Source organism: Rousettus aegyptiacus, unplaced genomic scaffold, assembly GCF_014176215.1.
Source record: "Rousettus aegyptiacus isolate mRouAeg1 unplaced genomic scaffold, mRouAeg1.p scaffold_m13_p_7, whole genome shotgun sequence".
Classification (NCBI taxonomy): domain Eukaryota; kingdom Metazoa; phylum Chordata; class Mammalia; order Chiroptera; family Pteropodidae; genus Rousettus; species Rousettus aegyptiacus.
In genome coordinates this window covers 106,229,545-106,248,926 of record NW_023416310.1, presented here as the reverse complement: position 1 = coordinate 106,248,926, position 19,382 = coordinate 106,229,545, and the positions used below count along the sequence as shown (strand labels likewise).

At 47.6% G+C, this 19,382-nt stretch overlaps 1 protein-coding gene across 3 annotated transcripts in view; it reads left to right on the top strand.

Moving 5' to 3' along the window:
- F12 (coagulation factor XII) overlaps nt 1–19,382 on the top strand; it is a 23,576-nt gene extending 4,194 nt beyond the window's left edge. The window contains exons 3-17 of one of the 3 annotated variants that reach the window (XM_036225137.1): nt 2,983–4,048; nt 10,851–12,334; nt 12,681–12,753; nt 15,265–15,364; nt 15,520–15,590; nt 15,858–15,968; nt 16,096–16,227; nt 16,381–16,485; nt 16,876–17,041; nt 17,136–17,675; nt 17,905–18,041; nt 18,134–18,283; nt 18,424–18,468; nt 18,819–18,967; nt 19,059–19,371. In XM_036225137.1, coding sequence (XP_036081030.1) covers nt 12,278–12,334; nt 12,681–12,753; nt 15,265–15,364; nt 15,520–15,590; nt 15,858–15,968; nt 16,096–16,227; nt 16,381–16,485; nt 16,876–17,041; nt 17,136–17,675; nt 17,905–18,041; nt 18,134–18,283; nt 18,424–18,468; nt 18,819–18,967; nt 19,059–19,226 — 2,004 coding nt within the window. In that variant the 5' untranslated portion in view covers nt 2,983–4,048; nt 10,851–12,277 and the 3' untranslated portion in view covers nt 19,227–19,371. Of the gene's footprint in view, nt 1–2,982; nt 4,049–10,850; nt 12,335–12,680; nt 12,754–15,264; nt 15,365–15,519; nt 15,591–15,713; nt 15,752–15,857; nt 15,969–16,095; nt 16,228–16,380; nt 16,486–16,875; nt 17,042–17,135; nt 17,676–17,904; nt 18,042–18,133; nt 18,284–18,423; nt 18,469–18,818; nt 18,968–19,058 lie in introns of those variants that run through there. The other 2 variants (XM_036225138.1, XM_036225139.1) reach the window with 2 other exon arrangements.

Here is a 19,382-nt window from a genome sequence, read left to right as displayed (position 1 = left end):
GTCACTTTAGCTAGTGGACTTCAAGGAGGCCAAGACTGGAAGCAGAAAGAGCAGTTGAGAGGCTACGGAATTGCAGAATGGAGAGGATGGTGGCCTGGACCACGAAAGTGGCTGTGAAGGTGGAAAAAGCTGCGTGGATCTAAGATACATTTGGGAGTAAAGATAGTACCTTGAGAGAGGAAAACCCAGTGGCTAGGAGGACAAAGCACCGGTACCAGTGAGACCTGAGAGTTAAGTGAGAATGTGCAGGTTTCAGAGGTAATTGGAGCAGGGAGAGAAAGAGCCTTCTGACACGGGGCCAGTGCATATTCAGAGCTCTGTAGAGGAAGGCAGTGAGGACTGAGGCATTTAGCTCTTTAGGCCAGAACACTGAGCTCTAGTTTCAGGTATGCATTGGGGTGGACATGGGGGTCAAGAAACGAGGCTTGGCCTTGGAGGGGCCTGGATCAAGGAGGTCTTTGGAAGCCAGGTAAAGAGTTTAGACTTTATTTTCAGGAAAGTGGGGTGTTGTTGAAGGTATTTTAAGCCAGGAAGCAATGTGATCAAAGTTGCTTACTCTGAGCTGCTCTGTGGAGCCCTGCTAGGGGTAGGGACCAAGAGTGGGGAAAGAGGGGCTTAGGCTGACTTGTAAACACCTGTCAGTTTTAGTGCCTAGCATCTGAACACCGCTCCTCTTTAAGACGAAACCCATGAAATGCAGGCACAGACCCTGCATTCCTCTAGAGAAATCAGAGATGGGGTGAAATTTCCTCTCTGAGGTCCCTGATAGCTGGCACACATTTCCAAAGCTTCCAATTAGGAATTTGTATCCAATGCAAGTTACTAACATAAGACATAAGACATTTAAGATTCATTATGGGGGCAGTAGAAAGAGAGGAAAAGGAGGTCAAGTCAGTCCCTTCTGGGGCAGGGGGATTTAGCAAGCATCCAGGAGCATCCAATCAACTCCTTCCTTGTCTCGTTGTTTGTAGCCAAGTGTCCTGAGTAAGACAGGCGGGAGGCATTTTAGGAGGAATGATTAGAGAGAGGCAGGGCCCTGTGCCTTGGCAGTAGTCAGGGGTACCCCATACAAATGGCCAGATTGAGAGCAATGATGCAGCTGGGATAAATAGGACTTGGCGATTGATATGGAATGAAGAGGGGAGTCATGCATAACTCTTGGGTTTTAGCTTTTCAACTCATTCTCCACCTACAGCAAAGTGATCTTTTTAAAAGGAGAATTTGCCACCCATCATCTGAGATACGCAGTTCTAGGAATTTGTCCTGCAAACGGAATTGCACTCAAGCAAAACAAGGAAAGAATGTTCAAGTTTGTTTCTTGCAGCATTGTTCAAAAAGATGAACTGTACTGATTATCCTAAATAAGGACTGATTAAAATTTGGTCCTTTCTGGTTCAGGAATGCTATGTAACTGCCAAAAAAAAAAAAAGTGCAGAGGCTCTTCCTATACTGACATAAACAATCTCCAAGATATATTGTTAAATGAAAAAAGCAAAGTACAGAGCACTGTGTAAGATTTGCTACCATTTTTGTGGAAAGGGTCAGGATAGGCTAGGTTATGCTGCAGTAACGAACACTCTCTAAATTCCAGTGACTGAAACAACAGTTTCTTTCTTAGGTCCACCACACATCCAGTGCAGGTTGTTGGGAGGTTGGGAGGCTCCACTCAGAGTTGTCACTCAGGGACCCAGGATAACAGGGACTCCATCTCAACTTGTGCTTCTATGATGGCAGCTAGTGAAAAGAAATGTGGTGAATCATCCTATGGCCCTTAAAACTGGAACCTGAAAGTGATACAAGTCCCTTCTACTTACATTTCATCAGTCAAGGCAATCCACGTCCACAGCTGACTCGAAAGGGGTGGGGATACACCATGGGGGAAGATCCTATTTTCCAAACATGAGCAAAGCAATAGACTCCCATTCCATAGGTACTTTGGCAATATGACCTTGCCATCCCCACATCAAGAGGTGGACTCTAATTTTCCTGTCCGTAGTGACACTTATCAGTAGAATCTGGTGGGAGTGATGCACGACACTAGGTCAGAAAAGGCCATGCAGCCTTCTGCTCTGGCAGTGTTTGCTCTCTGGAAGCTTCTCTTGGGATAGACCCTTAGAATCAGTGGCCAGGCTGTGAGAAGCCCAAACAGATGGAAAGGCCATATGCAGATGCTCTGCTCCCATCAACAGGCCTCCTGCAGTACCATGCATGGGAGCGAGGAAGCTTCCAGGCGATTCCAGCTCCCGGCCGTTGGGATCAGCCCCAGCCATTCAAGTACCTCCAGCTAAGGGCCCTGGCATTTGTGGTGGGGAGACAAAGCCATCCTTGCTGGGTCCTGCCTCTGTTAAAGAGGACTGGGATTTGTTTGTCTGCATGTGTCCAGCCACTTGTGAGCAGAAACTTGACAGATTCATACTTCTCAGACATGAGCAGAATAAAATAGTTGTAATTTTATGCCACTAAATTGAGAGGAGTTCTTTACACAGAAATAGATTCCTGGAATAACTGCTCTAGGCCTGGAAGGATATTATTATTTGTAATATTTGGGGGACAGCACTAACAGTTATCACAGATGGATGTGCTTCAATGGCCCGCCTCTGGACGGCCAGTGCAGCCCAGGAACATTGGTTGCTTCCAGGAAGGGGGATTAAGTGGCCCAGGGCAGGGGTGGGAGGGAGGCTTTATATCATATACCCTTTTGTATTTTTAATCTTGTGTCACAAGATTTTGTTTTGTTTGTATTGTTTGTTGTAAAAACAATCAAACTGATCTTGTCACTCTCCTACTCAGAACGCTCCAGCAGCTTCCTGGGGTGGGTAGCCCCAGTGATTCCCCTTCTTGATATCACCCCCCTCGATGGGGTCCCCTTCCTTTGGGCATGGGCCAGACCCAGTGACTCACTTCTAATGAAAAGAATGCAGCAAAATGATGGAATGTCACTTCCAAGATTAGGTTACTAAGAGACTCTAGCTTCCATTTTAGGCACCTACCTTCACCCCCTTGTTGACTCACTCTGAGGGAAGTCAGTGGTCATGTTGTGAGCTGCCCCATGGAGAGGCCTACATGGCAGGAACTAAGGTCTCCGACCAGCAGCCAAGAAGGACCTGATCTGTGGCCAACAGTCTTGTGAATGAACTTGGAAGTGGATCCTATGCCAGTTGAGATGACTGCAGCCTTGTGAGAGACCCTGATCCAGAGGAAACCAGTTACACAGTGTCCAGATTCTTGACTCACAGAAACTGTGACACAGTAAATATTTGTTGTTTAGGCTGCTAAATTTGAGGGCAGTTTGTTATTTCTTATTAGCATCAATAGATAACTAATACACTTCCTATTACTCTTAAAAATAAAACCCAAACTCCAACTTATCACCCACCAAGGCCCAACTTGACTGGGCCCATGTAGCTCTCCAATCTCTCACACCCCTCTCCCTCTTGTCATACTGTGTGAAGGTTAGTCACACTGACCTTTCTGCATCCACTTGAAGCTGCACTGTCCAATACAGCAGCCATTAGCCACATGTGGCTATTTAAATTGAAATTAATTAAAATGAAATAGAATGAAATTCTGTTCCTCAGTCACACTAGTCCCATTTCAAACGTTCAACAGTCACGTGTGACTAGTGGGTACCATATGGACAACGCACATAGAGAATACTTCCACCATCACAGAATGTTGTCAGACAGCTCTGGTGTAGCGGTAGGAGTGGCTTCCATTTTTATGAAGGTTCCATGGTGACTGAGAGAAATATGGTACCACTAACTGAGGAGGGATGAAGGATGGTGGGCTGGGTACCTTCTGATCACTTATCTGATCACTTGAACAGGCAGTTCTGCCACCTCTTGAAAACTGAGCCCCAAGTCTCTGTTAGAGAGGACTGGGATTTGTCTGTCTGCATGTGCCCAGCCACTTGTGAGCAGGAACTTGACTGATTGATACTTCTCATCCCATAGACCCAACACCCAGCTGTGGAAGACAGAAGCTGGGGCAAGAAAATGGTGCCTTTCTGCTCTGGTCCAAAGCAGATGTGCAGAGAGGACTAGGGCAGGTGCGTAGAAGTTGCTGAGAAGGGGGAGTGTGTCCACATGGGGATGTTTCTTTGTAAACTCCTACAGACTGAGCCCCAAGCAAATGCCAGGCTCTGCCCTTTTACATGCATTCCCATGCAAACATCTCAACAAATCTGCCCATCCCTCCCTAAAGGACCGTGCCAATTAAGGTTCAGAAGGCTGAGGCCAGGACCATTGTCATGTTGGGGGGCAGTCAGTGGCCAAGATGGGATTTGAAGATTTCCCGATTCAAGTCCACTGTTGTTTTTTCCTTCCAGTCTTTGCTTCTGAGGTCATTATTTTCCTATTCCTTAAGCTACTGACTTACAGAGCTGATAATGAGGGGTTTTGTTTTGTTTTGTTTTAGGAACTTCCTAGTAACCATATATGAATTCTTGCATCACTTAGGACTTTTGGTTGCAACTAAAAATGGCTTAGGCAAAAAAGGAAATTTATTGGTTCAAGTAACTGAAAAGTATAGATGATAGTTCTGACTTCAAGTGTCATTGGATCCCAGGTCTCAAATGGTGTCACTTGAAATTTCCCATATTCCAACTCTTTTAAAAAAATTTTTAATTAGTTTCAAGTATACGATACACTGGTTAGACATCTATATAGCTAGTAAAATGATCCCCCTAATTGCTCCCTCCCTCCCATGACCTCCACCTAGCCAATGTATTAATTAATGCTAATTGCATTCCTTATGCCGTGCTTCCCATCCCTGTGACCATCGGTCAGCTATGAATTTGTACTTCTTTAACCCTTTACCCCATTCTCCCAGCCCCCCACCCCCTCCCTTCTGTCTGTCACCAAATCGTGCACTATGTTCGTGAGTCTGTTTTTGATTATTTTGTTCTTTTCATTCCTTAAATTCCACATATAAGTCAAATCATATAGTGTTTTTCTTTCTCTGTCTGACTTAAATACCTTCTAGGTTCATCACAGCAATATCTTTTTCCATTCCCTTCCTTTTCATATGTAGGGGTCTTGTTTTCTTATCCTTTTAGTCACTCTATCCCTTGGTTAGAGCACTTAATTCTTTTCTATTTAAGGTACTTATTGATAAGAATATAGTTGTTACCATTCTTTATTCCTGTTTTTGATACATGCTTTTTCTTCTTAAAGAAGTCCCTCCAACATTTCCTGTAATTCTGGCTTGGTGGTGATAAACTCCTTTAGTTTACTTTTGTCTGGGAAGCTTTTTATCTGTCTTTCAACTCTAAATGATAGCTCTGCTGGATAAATTATTCTTGGTTGTATATCCTGGGTCTTCATTCTGTGGAATATATTTTGCCAAGCCCTTCTGTCCTGCATAGTCTCTCTTGAGAAATCAGCTACCAGTCATATGAGTGTTCCCTTATATGTAATTATTTGCTTTTCTCTTGCTGCTTTAAATTTTTTTTTCTTTGTATTTAACCTTTGGCATTTTAATTATGATATGTCTTGGTTTGTGCCTCTTTGGATCCCTGATTTTTGGAATCCTCTGAACTTCCTGGGGTTTTATGTCCATTTCTTTCACCAGGTTAGAGAAGTTTTCCATCGTTATTTCTTCAAACGGCTGTTTAGCATATTGATTTTCTTCACCTATGCTGATCAGACGAATATTTGGAGCCTTAATAGTGTCCCATATCCTCCTTAAATCATCTGTATGTTCTTGGCCTCTTTTTTCTTGTCATTCTGTCTGAGTGTCCTGATTGGCTTTCCTGTCCTCTAGCTAGGGCATGTGATCCTCTTCTTTATTCACTTTGTTTATTCCTTTGTTTATTTCACTTAATAAACTTCTCATCTCGGATAATGTGTTCTCCATTTCAGACTGGTTCCCTGTTATAATCTCCATCTCCATTTTTATCTCCTTGTTGGAGTTCTCTACATTTCCCAAAAGTTCATTGAGCATCTTTATAAACAGTGTTTTGAACTCTGCATCAGTTAGATTATTTGAGTCCACTATATCTGGATCTCTGTTCTGTTCTGCCATGTGGTTTCTGTTTTTTTGTCTTCCTATTTTGGCTGCCTTTCCATGTCTGTTTCTATGTATTAAGCAAAGCTCCTAAGTCTCCCGGTTTTATTAGTGTGGATTTGTGAAGTTGATGTCCAGTGGCACAGTCCTTAGAGAGTTTCAGCTGCAGGCCAAACTTAGCCCAAGCCTCTACCCTTTTGAGGCCACCTGTGAAGATTCAGCAAGCAATCCACAGATGCTGTGCTTATAGATATCTCAAAAGGCCAGACCATAAACCGTGGCTGCCTCTAGTGTGAGTCTCAGCAAGGAGCACCTGATTCACCGAGGATACACCTGAATGTGGCTTGGGTGGAGCCATGAGTTGGGGGAGGCAGGGTTTCAGGGAATCCTCTGAGTAGAATGACCTCTGTTATCCAGTTTGATGACGTCACAGCTATGGTGGTGCTGTGTCGGGTGCACTGGTAGTGCAGAGGGCTCAACAAGGAACAATGGATACTGTCAACACTTCTGTACCAAGTGAGTCTCACCTAGACCCTTACTCTGAAAATGTCTCCATGGAAGTCCCTCGTGCCCCCTGTGCACAGCTGAACAGGCACTGGTGCTCAGAGTGAGCAGGTCTGTCATGCGAAAATCCACTCGCAAACGTGGCCCCTTTAAGAGACTTCTGCGGCTGCCACAGCCTCTGTCTCACTCAGCCACTCAGGACCGGGTTGCTCTGTCCTACCTTCTGCTGTTGCAGAGTGTTTTCTTGGATTTCTCCTTAGTTATATGGCTTATTCATCTAGATCCCAGGTGATTTTTCCTTGCTGCTACTCCTTGTTTCTGTCACAACTTTGATTTGATCGCCAGAGGGATGAACAGAGCCTCTATAATCTATGCCATTTTTCCTCCTCCCTGACTCTGTTTTTAATCTGTGTTGCTTTATTCTCAGGCAGGTTTTCCCTCTCAGATGTTCAAGATGGCTGCCAGCAGCTCCAAACTCACTTCTTGCCAATGTGGCAATTTATATAAAAAGAAAAGCTTCTATCTTCATAATTCCAGCAAAAATCCTGGGGGTGCCTCTCCTTGGTTTGATTTGACTCAGGTGTTCATTGAGGACAGTGGGAGGCAGCGTCCTGATTGCTTAGGTCTGGATCACATGCCCACTCCTCCCTCAGCTGAGGGATGGGTAAGCTTTATTTTATTCACATTGATGGAGGAGGGGATGAGTGCTTCCCCAAAGGAACACTGAGAGCCTAAAAGGGTTTCTGGTCCCAATTGTCAGACACCAGCAGTGTGTGGATGAACTGTGGATGAAGACCAAATAAATCTAAGAAATATATTTTGGTCATCTGGATGACTATGTATATAAACATACACATATATATTTCTTATACATCACTATATCAAAAAGCCATTACTAGAAAAAGGGAGAATGAATGCTAAATAAGTGTGGATGAGAAAGGGGGTATATCCCAAAGTAACCTAATGGGGAGATCTGATTATAGATTTCTAACTGGGAAGGTCATGGTGAATAGTCATGCCCCAGGCATATAACTTATTTAGTGAAAGGTTTATCTTTGCCTTGAGCAAACCCTGTCCATTGTTTCTGTGTATCTAGGTTAACACACTCTTGAAATGCCAGAGGTAGTTTTCTTTTTCAGACCCCTTTGGAGGTATAACCACCCTCAACATAATCTTGTTAATTATTCTGTACCTCACCTTCTCCCATCTTCATGTCATCTTCCTTATGTTCCCTCCTTAATTCCAAAGATATAAAAGAAGCTGCAAAACTGTCATTGTCCAGAGCATTTGAGATCTTGCTCCCTGGCAATGTTGTCAGTTTGGCTCAGATAAATTCATAGAAAAATTCTCTACAGGTTTGGACTTTACTTACGTTGACACAAGAGAAATGATATATGTCCACCACAAGCTCTCAAGTTCTGTTCCACCACCGTAGTCATATTGAATTTTCTGCAAGTCAAAGAAAGTGGCAATAGGAATGAAGTGAAGTGGAGTGATGGGAGAAATACTTAGGTGGTGGAATGAACAGAACTTGGAGGCTACTTAGACTTGAGGCATCAGGGAGAGAGAGAGAGTTCTTGGCTGCAAGCAACAGAAAATGACTCCAGCTACTTAAACAAAAGGGAATTTACTTTATGGGAAGTTCCTCAGGGATTCACGGCATCAATTAGAAGGTATAGGCTGGAAATAGGCAAGAATTAAGGGCCCCTAGAGGATCAGGAAGCAGGAATTACAGCAGACACTGTGGTTATCCATCTAATATGCATGTCACTCATCTTTCTTGTTTGCAGAGTCCCAATTTTGGTCCAATGTCCCCTTTACCTCACATGTCTCTGACCTAGCTCCAGGATTGATTCACGTAAGCCAATTATGAAAATTTCCTACCCTGACCACAGATTGGTTTAGGGGTGTCAGGTGACCCAGTTTTGGCCAATGAACCATGAATGGAGGTATGTGTGGGATTTCTGTCAGGATATTTTCCTCATTTCTAAGGAGGATTTACTGGAAGGGAAGGTCCCTCTTCTTCACTGGAGTTTATGTGATTCCTGGAGCTGTGGCAGCTTCTTGTGACTAGGAGAGAGTCAGTCTGAAGGTTTGCACACTGAGGACCATAGAAAATAAAAAGAAGAAAGAATTTGAGTTCTTGATAACATTGTTAAACCACTGAAGGCACTGTTCTTGGAGCCCCTCTCTCCTCTAGATCTCCTGTGATGTGAAATGATGAATTTGAATTTCCTTACTGCTTAAGCTTGGTTTTTCAAAGGCATCCTCACATGTCTTGTAGCAGGGACAATCTGGTCTGGGCACAAGTGGTGCAGTGCCAGACTTCCGACTCTTTTCACAATCCCTGTGTGGCTGCTCAGAGTCTGGGGAGAGAACACCCATTGGCCAAGTTTAGGTCTATTAAAAACAAAATTCATATAAATAAATTTGGAGATCTAATTGGCTTTATTAAATAATTCATGAATCAGGCAGCATCCCATCTAGCCAACGAGAAGAGTGCTCTGAGGGGCTGTACAAAATGGAAGGATTTTTGTAGAAAGAAGGGTGAGGCAAAGGACCTATTAGTGAAAGAAAAGGAAGGATTATTTTGGAACTTGGAAGAGAAGAGGAAGGGTTTTTATGATGGAGATTGCCTCAATTCTCTAGGGGATGGAGAGGGCCTATTAGACTTGTTAGCTTACTGGTGCTTAACCAGAAAATTCTATCCTGGTTGATTAAGATTATGTTTCTGGGAGAGGTTGAAGCTGCAATTAGATCAGGTTTAGTACAAATGACGCTATTTTGAAATTATATATATATATATATATATATATATATATATATATAGAGAGAGAGAGAGAGAGAGAGAGAGAGAGAGAGAGAGAAAGAGAGAGGGAGGGAGAGAGAGAGAGAGTGTGTGTGTTTTAAACAGGTCTCTTTGGCTATGTGATGGTAGGGAGAGGGTGATCTGGTCTATTAGGCTTCCACAGTAAGAGATGGTCACTAGAAATCACCCTTTTACCATACAGTGGTAGAATGGTGACCCCACCTTCCCCAATAGAAACTGGGAAATTAGAGGAAGAGGAAGGAGGAATAGATGTAGAACATCCAAATCCTCATGAACATCCATCCTCAGTCCCCATCTCACATTTCCTACAAAGCATCCTGTGCTCGGCACATTCTCAATCTGAAAGTGCTGCATCCATGTTTCTGTGAAGTTATATTACTCACTCTGCCTGGAAGTCCTCTTCTCCTCCTCCACAAACCCTTACTCATTGTGAAGACCTCTTGTAAAGGCCCCTTCCACTCTGAAGGAGAGTGGGCTTCTCACCAAGATGAAGGGGCAGATGTGAGACTGGCCCTGGGCCTCATCTGTACTTGGGTGGAATCAAGAACCAAGATGCTTTCACTTTAACAAGCTCATCTATATATCACCTAGTTTCACTTCTATCGCGGTCTTAAGTTATCACTTCCTGTGACCTTTGAAAACAACTGTTGAAAAGGTACCCTTACCTTTCTTGCCCTCCGCTTGTTGGGTTTCTTTCCAGGAAGTCTCCCCTGGCCTCTCTTCCAGCAGAACTGTAAAACTGCTACATTCTGTCTCTACTTCATTTCCCACAGATTAATTTGTATCAATCAGGACTCCTTAGAAAAGTGAGAGAAATCCATTCAAATTGGTTTTATTGGTTCACGTGACTGAGAATTCGTGAGGGTTCTTCTAGTTTTAGCACCCAGGTTCTCCATCAGAGTCATCAGAGATCAATCCATCTGTACTAGTTGTCAAATGCTGGGTAACAAATCACTCTAAAAATTATGGCTTAAGACAACAATCCATCATCATTCCTCACAGTTTCTGAGGTTCAAGAATTCAGTTATATGTTAACTTTACCTTAATAAAAACAAAAATTCAGGAATAGCTTAGCTGGATGGTTCTGGCTTGAGGTCTCTTATGAGCCTGCAGGCCAGATGTTGGCTGGGGCTGCAGCACCCATTTCCAAGATGGCTTTTTTACGTGGCCTTCATATTGGTGCTAGCTGTAAAATTGGTACTTTCTCTCTACACGGCCCTCTCTGCAGGGTTGCTTGAGTGTCCTCAGAGCATGGCAGCTGGCTTCCCTCAGATTGAGCGATCCAAGAGACCAAGGCAGAAACTGCAATACCTAGGCTTGGTAGTCAAACGCTATCACTTCTGCTACATTCTACTGGACACACAGAACATCTCTGACTGAGTGTGAGAAGAGACTATACACAAGGGCATGAATCATAGTGTATGAGGATCACTGGGGACCATCTCGGAGATGCCTCCCACAGTGTCTCTGATCCTTCCTTTCTTACTCGATCTGTTTTTCCTATGTGTAGGCTTCATTGTCAAGCAGCCCCTCCCAAGCAACGACAAAGATGGTCATCAACATCTTAAGACTCACATTTTTAGAGACTCCAGTGGGAAGAAAGTATATCTTTACCCAAAGTTCTGGTGAAAAAGTCCTGCAGCCGACTCTGGCCAATCTTGTGTCTGACCATTCCCTGCACCAATCGCTGTGGTCTACAGATGCCAGACTTTTATTGGTCAGATCGAGGCCACACCTCCAGCCCAAGACTGGAGTGTAGAGTCTGCGGCACTAAAGACTCATGGGAGAATAAAGGAATGATTTCTAAAAGAACAATCAAGGTGTCATTACTAAACCAAGGTTAGTGGATACTGACCAGGAAAATGACATGTGTTTACCCCATCTCCCTCCTTTGTACCCAAGGGCACATTTTAGCTCCTTTGCTCAAGCGTTTTTCCTCATGGATCATTTACTTTCTTGGTTCACTTTCTGTGGTTGGTAGAATTCTAAGATGGCCCCCAAGATTCCCACCCACTGGTGTACACTTACTTTCTCTCAGTTTTTTAATCAAACACTAATCTAGATGTTTCTGTGGAAGAATGATGCAAATGTAATTAAAGTCCCAAATCAGTTGACTTTAAGATAGGGAGACTATCTTTGGCAAGCATGACCTAATCAGGTAAGCCCTTAAAAGGGACAGGGTTCTTCCTGGCAAAGGAGATTCAGCATGCAAGAGAGTGAGTCAACATGGGGGAGACTCTCTGTGCTGGCTTGGAAGATGGAGAGGGACAAATGGCAAGAAATGCAGGCAGCCTCTAGAAGCTAAGGGTGGCCCCTGACAGACAGCCTACAAAGAAACAGGGACCTCAGTCCTACAAAAGCCAGGAACTGAATTCTGCCAACAATTTGAACAGCTTGGAAGTAAATTTTTCCCTAGAGCCTCCAGAGAACTCAGCCTTGGTTTCAGCTTTGTGATACCCTGAGCAGAAACCCCAGTCACGCACTGATGGACTTCCATCCTACTGATTTGTGAACTTATAAGTGGATATCGCTTTAAGTTGTGAAGTTTGTGGTTCATTGTGTGCAGTAATGAAAAATGAGCACACCTTCCAAAATCCATAAAATCCATACAGCAGGGAGCATCTCTGGGGTTTCCTTAACCTCCTCATCCACAATAGGACCTGGAACAAGAAGTCTCCTTTCTGTTTGCAGTCCCACTCATCTGGGAAAGAGATGGGGGAACCCAGCTCCTTATCATTCTACCCCAATGCCGAAACTCCTCCACCCTTGGGGGCCTACCAAGCAAGCTGCTTTGCTTGGCTTTCTGCAAACAACCCGGTGCCCCAGCTGCCCAGGAGGGCAGCTGGACCAATTTCCGCTCCCCAGGACTCAGAGACCTTTGGCCAACTCTATTGATCTGGACGCCTGGGCAGGTAGTTGGACCAACAGACAGACGCCATGAGGGCTCTGCTGCTTCTGGGGTCTCTGCTGGTGAGCCTGGAATCAGCACTTTTGGTGAGGGCTGTGGGAACTAAGAGGATTGTGCTGGGATGGCCCTGGGGGGTTCCTATACAGCTTTGGTCTTTACCAATGACATATTGGTCCAGGCGACAGGAAGGGCCTGTGTGGAAAGGTGAGACCAGCCCAGAAGGCCCAAGTGGAGGAGAGAGACAGTGGATATGAGGGCATGATCTGCATTTCTGGAGGACGGCAACCTTAAGGAGGGAGGAGGAAGGGGTCCAGGTTTTGTGAGGACATGTCTGCATGTGTGGGCTGTGAGAAGAACCTGGAGACTAGCGTGGAATCAGGGGCAGGCTATGACTTTCTGGGCAAGTTCCTTGCCCCTTCTCTCCTCCTGTAGATTCCACCTCGGAAAGCCCCTATGGTGTATAAGCACATGGACAGACATATGGAGGGGGACAAACACACAGTGGGTAAGTAACCTAGCTCCACCCTCTAAGATACCCCTACCCTGGGGTGGGAATGAGTATGATCAGGAGTGAGCCAATTGTCGGTCTCTTGGGTCAAGGGGCAGGACCCTGGGCATACTGTTACTCTTGTCCCCAGAGTCCTCTGGCTGGCATTCAGACCTGAGTGCCTGCTGTGTGCTAGCTCTGTGCCCATGAGCCCTGGGGGCACAGAGTGATAGTTAGCTGTGTGTTCCTTGAGGGCAGGGCTTGGGCTGTATCTGAATGTCCAGTCCAGTGCCTGCCAGTCTTCCTTAGTTTCCCCAGCCTCCCCCTTCCTTTTCCTGTCTTCAATACATCTCATAGGCATCAGTTATGCCATAGAGAGGCCAGGGCCATCAATGGACAAGGAAAGATCAACTGCAGGGCTCTAGAGCCCAAATGAATTGTTATGAGTTGGGTGACTCTGGGCAAGTGCCTCGACCTCTTCAAACCTCAATTTCCCCATCTGTAAAACCACTGATCACAGTAAACCTCTTTGGGTTGTTGGGAAGGAGAAATGAGTCATAAACCCATGTAAGGAATTCAGCCTACCACCAGGTGTATAGTAAATGCTTAAAATATATTAGCTTTTCTTATTAAGCTCCCTTTTAGGTGGGGGATGTTGGCTAGCTCTCACCACCTCAAACTCTGAGTTAGATACACATTGCCTTCATTCTTCTGGGCACTAAACATTCACTTAGACTTGTGAAGGCTCCTACCTTGATGAGCCTGGCCTGGTAGAATCTGGCCTAGCCCCTTAGCATGGCACTGAGGCCCAACACATCCGGCTCTGACTGCCTCAGTCTACTCTCAGCACCCTGCACCAAGCCAAACTGCTCTGCCCTCTTGCCTGATCCAACCTGGGTGCCCTGCCCTTGCCCAATCACCTACTCAGGATAATCCTCCTTTCTGTCCATCCTATTTGCATCTAAAAAGTCCATCTCAGACCCCTCTCTCTTCATTTATTGTCCTGCCACTGGTTCGGCCCTAAGCGAGCGCACTGTGCCTTTAACGAAAAATAATAGCTAATGCTTATTGAGCAGGTACTATGTGCCAACTTTAGTGTCTTATAGGATTATCTTATTTAAGCTTCACCATACTCCTCTAAAGTAGATACATTCAATTTTCATTATTTGTGGTAATCATGTTCTCTAAAGTCACCGTGAACACTGAATTAGCAAATATACTGAAATATAGGGTTGGGTTCCTGTGAGCCTCTGGTCACAATGTTTTCATTAACCGTCAATATACAACCTTGTTTTATGTGTGATTCTGTTTAAAGACATCTTGCTTAATATATATGTTGATTCATTAACATCGAACTCACAGCCAATGGCACTATAACTTATGCCTAGACCAAACTTATCTAAAACATGTATCTTCTCCATAAGGCACATCACAGCCCACTTGCATTTCAGAACATTTGACGGCACTTTGGCGCTATTTTGGGGGCCATTTTCGACAGTGAAATCACCTACCAAAATGTGAAAAACGTGGCACTAAATAGACCGTGAAAAGACACTTGTTTATAGTAGGAGAGCTGAAACCAGAAGCAGAGTGTCACCTAGTTTGACCTCAATTGGGAATGTGCATTTCCGGCAACTCAAATTTTTCACCATTCTGTGCATGTCTGAATGATCATGAAAGCCCCTTGAGAATTGGTTTGGGGGGTTACAAATAAATTTTAGCGAGAAGGCAGATTCACAAACACAGAATCTGTGAATAATGATGCTATTTTTAAAATACTATTTTTAAAAATTATAATAGCAACATATTTTTATTGCCAAAACTTTAGAAATTACAGAAGTGTAGAAGAGAAAAAAAAGTCATCCATAATCCATTATCTTCCAAAATCCACTCTTATAAATTTTGAGAATGTCCTTCTAGATTTCTTTTTTATGCATATGTAAATGCACTTGTACAAAAATAGGACCATACTAACATGCTGTTCTTCATTTAAAATTATGAACACCTTTCTGTACTAATATATAGATATCATCATTTTAAAATGTTTTTATTGTAAAATAGACATGATATAAAATTTATGATCTTAACCACTTTAAGTGTACAATTCAGTGACATTGAGTACACATTCATATTGTGCATCCATCACCACCACCATCTCCAGAACTTTTTATCTTGCAAAACTGACACTCTTCAACTGCATTATTATTGTCAGTTTATAGAGAAGAAACTAAAGCTCAGAGTAGTCAGGTGAATTTGACATTTAACAAGTATTTATGAAGTACCACTTTGTGGCAAAACCTCTCCTAAAGTGGGGGGCGGGCTGCAGACTTACCCAAGGTCTCACAGGTAGCAGGTGATGGAGTTGAGGTCTGCTCCAGCTATCTAACTCTGAAACCCAACTTCTTAAGCAGGACACTTGAAGGCATAATGATCTTTTTAAGGGTCTACTCTTTTCCAACTAGACTCTGAGGGTGGTGCCTGGGAGTTTGGGCATAGGGAATGTCCTCAGAGAGTGTGTTATCCCTGCAGTTCTCACTGTCACTGGGGAGCCCTGCCACTTCCCTTTCCAGTACCACCAGCAGCTATACCACAAATGCACCCCCAGGGGCCAACACGGTCCCCGGCCTTGGTAAGATGACCCAGAAGGTATTAAAGCAGGGTCCTGGGGAGATGGACTCTGCCCATCCTTCTGCCCAAGGAACCCTGCTTGGAGAGAGGGGGCTGTGACAGGGGAGGGCATGCCAGCCCCATGGGCAGAGCAGAGAGCCTTATCTTTTTCTCTAGGTGTGCTACTACTCCCAACTTTGACCAGGACCAGCGATGGGCATACTGCCTGGAGCCCAAGAAAGTGCAAGGTGCCATACACAGTCTCTGGGGTGGCCCAAGGCCCTCTCCTTCCCCCTACTTACTCTCCTGGGTATCATAAGACCCTACACATCTGGGATTCTTGGCCCACTCAGCCCCTTTTCTCCTTCCAGAGGGAGAAGTTCTGGGAGGGTGTAGCCCCATTTTGCAGGTGGGTAAACTAAAGCCTGGAAACAAGGTCATAAGACAAGCTGGTTTGGGTATGGACTTGGGTCCCATCTGTCTGACTCTTCCTCCCACTGTGGTCCATCTCTCAGACCACTGCAGCAAACACAACCCCTGCTGGCGGGGAGGGACCTGTGTGAACATGCCGAGAGGCCCACACTGCATCTGTCCAGAACACTTGACCGGGAAGCATTGCCAGAGGGGTAAAGAGATGCTGAGGGCCATGGAGGAGGGCGGGAGAACAGGAGCAGCCCCACTTATTGAAGAGGTCCTTGGAGACTTGGCATGGTCTCAGCCTCTCCAGAGACCACCACCCTACTCTGTCCCCAGAAAAGTGCTTCGAGCCTCAGCTTTTCCAGTTCTTCCATGAAAACGAAACATGGCATAAACTTAAGGCGGCTGATGTGGTCAAGTGCCAGTGCCAGGGTTCCCAAGCCCACTGCAAGCTACTGGCCAGCCGGGGTGAGTGGATCCATAGGAACTGACTACAAGCAGGGACAAGGGTCAAAGGTTGGGAGCAGCTGGCAGGAGGCCAGGTGGTATACCTGTGGAAGGCGGAGAGCTCTCTGCCAAGTCTTTGGACCCAGATGTGGCTCAGTGCGCTTCTTCCCCCAGTCTGTCCCACCAACCCGTGCCTCAACCAGGGCCGCTGCCTGGAGGCAGATGGCCATCAGCTGTGCCATTGCCCGGAGGGTTTTGCAGGTCGGAACTGCGACGTGGGTGAGTTAGGGCAATGGTCACCCTCGCCCCCCCCCCCCCCCCCCGCAGATCAATACTGGTCTGTCGCCTGTTAGGAACTGGGCAGCACAAGAGGAGGTGAGCATCAGGCTAGCAATGGAAGCTTCACCTGTATTTGCAGCCACTCCCCAGCGCTAGCAACACTGCCTCAGCTCCACCTAATATAATCAGGCATTAGATTCTTTAAGGAGCACGGGTCTCTGGTGCCAAAAAGGTTAGGGACAGCTGAGTTATGGTCTAGGGGGGAGCAGAAGCCCCGTCCACGTGGGGATGGCTTTGCAGAGAGGGATGAGAGAGATCAGGGAAAGTGGCTGAGAGGGTGGCGGAAGAGAGTACCATCTCCTGGCTGCAGGAAGTCTCTTCTCTCCCCAGACATTAAGGCGAGCTGCTACCACGGCCGTGGGCTCAGCTACCGTGGCACAGCTGACACGACGCTCTCTGGAGCACGGTGTCAGCCTTGGGCCTTGGAAGCCACCTACCGGAACCTGACTGCAGAGCAAGAACTGAACTGGGGACTCGGCCACTATGCCTTCTGCCGGTGAGCCAGGTGGGGCGGGGCAGGGCGTCCCCCTCCTCCCCAGGGCTCTCCCGGACTCCCCACGCTCTAACACTGCTTCCTTCTGTGGTTACAGTAACCCGGACAATGACACCCGGCCGTGGTGTTTCGTGCGGAGCGGCGACCGGCTAAGCTGGGAATATTGCCTTTTGTCACCGTGCCAAGCCCCAACCCGGGCAGCGCCCCGGATGCCTCAGGGGCGCCAGGACTTCCCACTGCCCTCGCTTTCTGCATTGCAGAAGCCTCAGACCACGACCCAGACCCCGCCTCAAGCCCCAGTGTTAGCTAAGGAAGGGGCGGAAAGTCGGAGCCGAGGGGACAGGGGCCGAGCTACATTGCAGCCGCTCCTGAATCTCCCTAGTCTCAGTACGGGCTTCCCCACAGCCTCGCTCGCGATGCCGGAGCAGCGGACTCCCTTGCCTAGTACGGGCCCGGCGGGCTGCGGACAGCGAGTCCGGAAACGGCTGTCCTCAATGAGCCGTGTCAGCGGGGGACTGGTGGCGCTGCCCGGCGCGCACCCCTACATCGCAGCGCTGTACTGGGGCCACAATTTCTGCGCTGGCAGCCTCATCGCCCCCTGCTGGGTGCTGACCGCAGCTCACTGCCTGCAGAACCGGCCAGTACCGCTTGCCCAGCGCCAGCCCAGGACCTGCTCCTCTCCTTTGTGCCCAGCTTCCGCGCGACACCCGAACCCGTGCCTTCCCTCCCCCCTTTCCCCTCCAGAGCTCCCCAGGAGGAAGCCGAAACCCAGAAAGGGGCTCGCGAGCAGGGAGCGGGGAGGGTGGCTCCTTTAGGCCGCGGGTGGCTGGCTCTGAGCTCGCGTCCTGCTCGCACCCTGCCCGCAGGCCGGCGCCCGAGGAGCTGACGGTGGTGCTGGGCCAGGACCGCCATAACCAGAGCTGTGCACAGTGCCAGACGCTGGCCGTGCGCACCTACCACCTGCACGAGGCCTTCTCGTCCATTACCTACCAGCACGACCTGGGTACGTGGGGGCTCCTGGCAGGGATCAGGGGAACGGTGCGGAGAGCTAGGAATCCGACTTCCCGGACTCACGATCTTCCCTGTCTGGGTTAGCGCTACTGCGCCTGCAGGAGAGCGCGGACGGCAACTGCGTGCGCCTGTCGCCTTCGGTTCAGCCCGTGTGCCTTCCGAGCAGCGCCGCCCGCCCCGCGGAATCCGAGGCCACGGTCTGCGAAGTGGCCGGCTGGGGCCACCAGTTCGAGGGTAGGCAGAATGACTGGAGGCAGGAGGGAAACCTCTGGTCTACCGGGTAGGCCAGAGAAGCCCGCAGCTTTGGTACCACCAGAGGCCGGAGGCACTGAACTGGTGGGTTATAAGGACATGCAGGGCCCTTGTCTCTGCAGCTCACTCCTGTCAGGGCCTGGGATTCACTCTCAAATTTCCTGAGGGTAAGGAAAGAAAGACACTTTCTCTTGGTTCACTCTGGGCACTGGACGGCAAGGCGAACTAGGACACCTGCCCAGTGCTCATGCAGGGTGGATAGCTGGAGAGCAAGGTTCTGAGACGCTGGCTGGGATGAGGGTGGGCTTCCAAAACAGCCCTGCCCAGCCCCGCCCATTCACATCCTGCTCCTCTCGGGCCTGTTTCTTGGTCTGGGAAATAGGGTTATCGGCAGTTCCCTCTCTCACGAGTTTGCTGTGAGGGAGGTAGGATATTAGTGGGTTTGGAAGAGCCTGGCGCAGCCAGGTGACCTAGCATTGAGAGGAGTTGGTGTGAGGAAAGCTCTCTCGGTTTGCAGGAGCGGAGGAATATTCCACCTTCCTGCAGGAGGCACAGGTGCCCCTCATCTCTCAGGAGCGCTGCTCTGCCCCTGACGTGCATGGCACTGCCTTTGCCCCTGGCATGCTCTGTGCTGGCTTCCTAGAGGGTGGCACCGATGCGTGTCAGGTGAGCCCTTGGGCAGGCTTGGCGCTCTCCCCCCGCCCAGTCGAATGCAGACCCTAGGCCAAGGGTGCTGAGCCTCGTGTCCCTGACCCAGGGTGACTCCGGGGGCCCGCTGGTGTGTGAGGATGAGGCTGCAGAACGCCAGCTCATCCTGCGAGGCATCGTCAGCTGGGGCTCAGGTTGTGGCGACCGCAACAAGCCGGGTGTGTACACTGACGTGGCCTACTACCTGAACTGGATCCAGGAGCACACCAATTCCTGACTGCCCACGAACTCTTCTTTTCTTCTTAGCCAGTTCTGGAATGAGAGGGTGGCTGGGCACGATCCTGGACAGCGAGGATTGTGTCCCAGCACCGCCAGTCCGGGGGCAGGCATGGCGTGGGCACTCAATAAAATGCTTTTGGAAATGCTTGAGGGG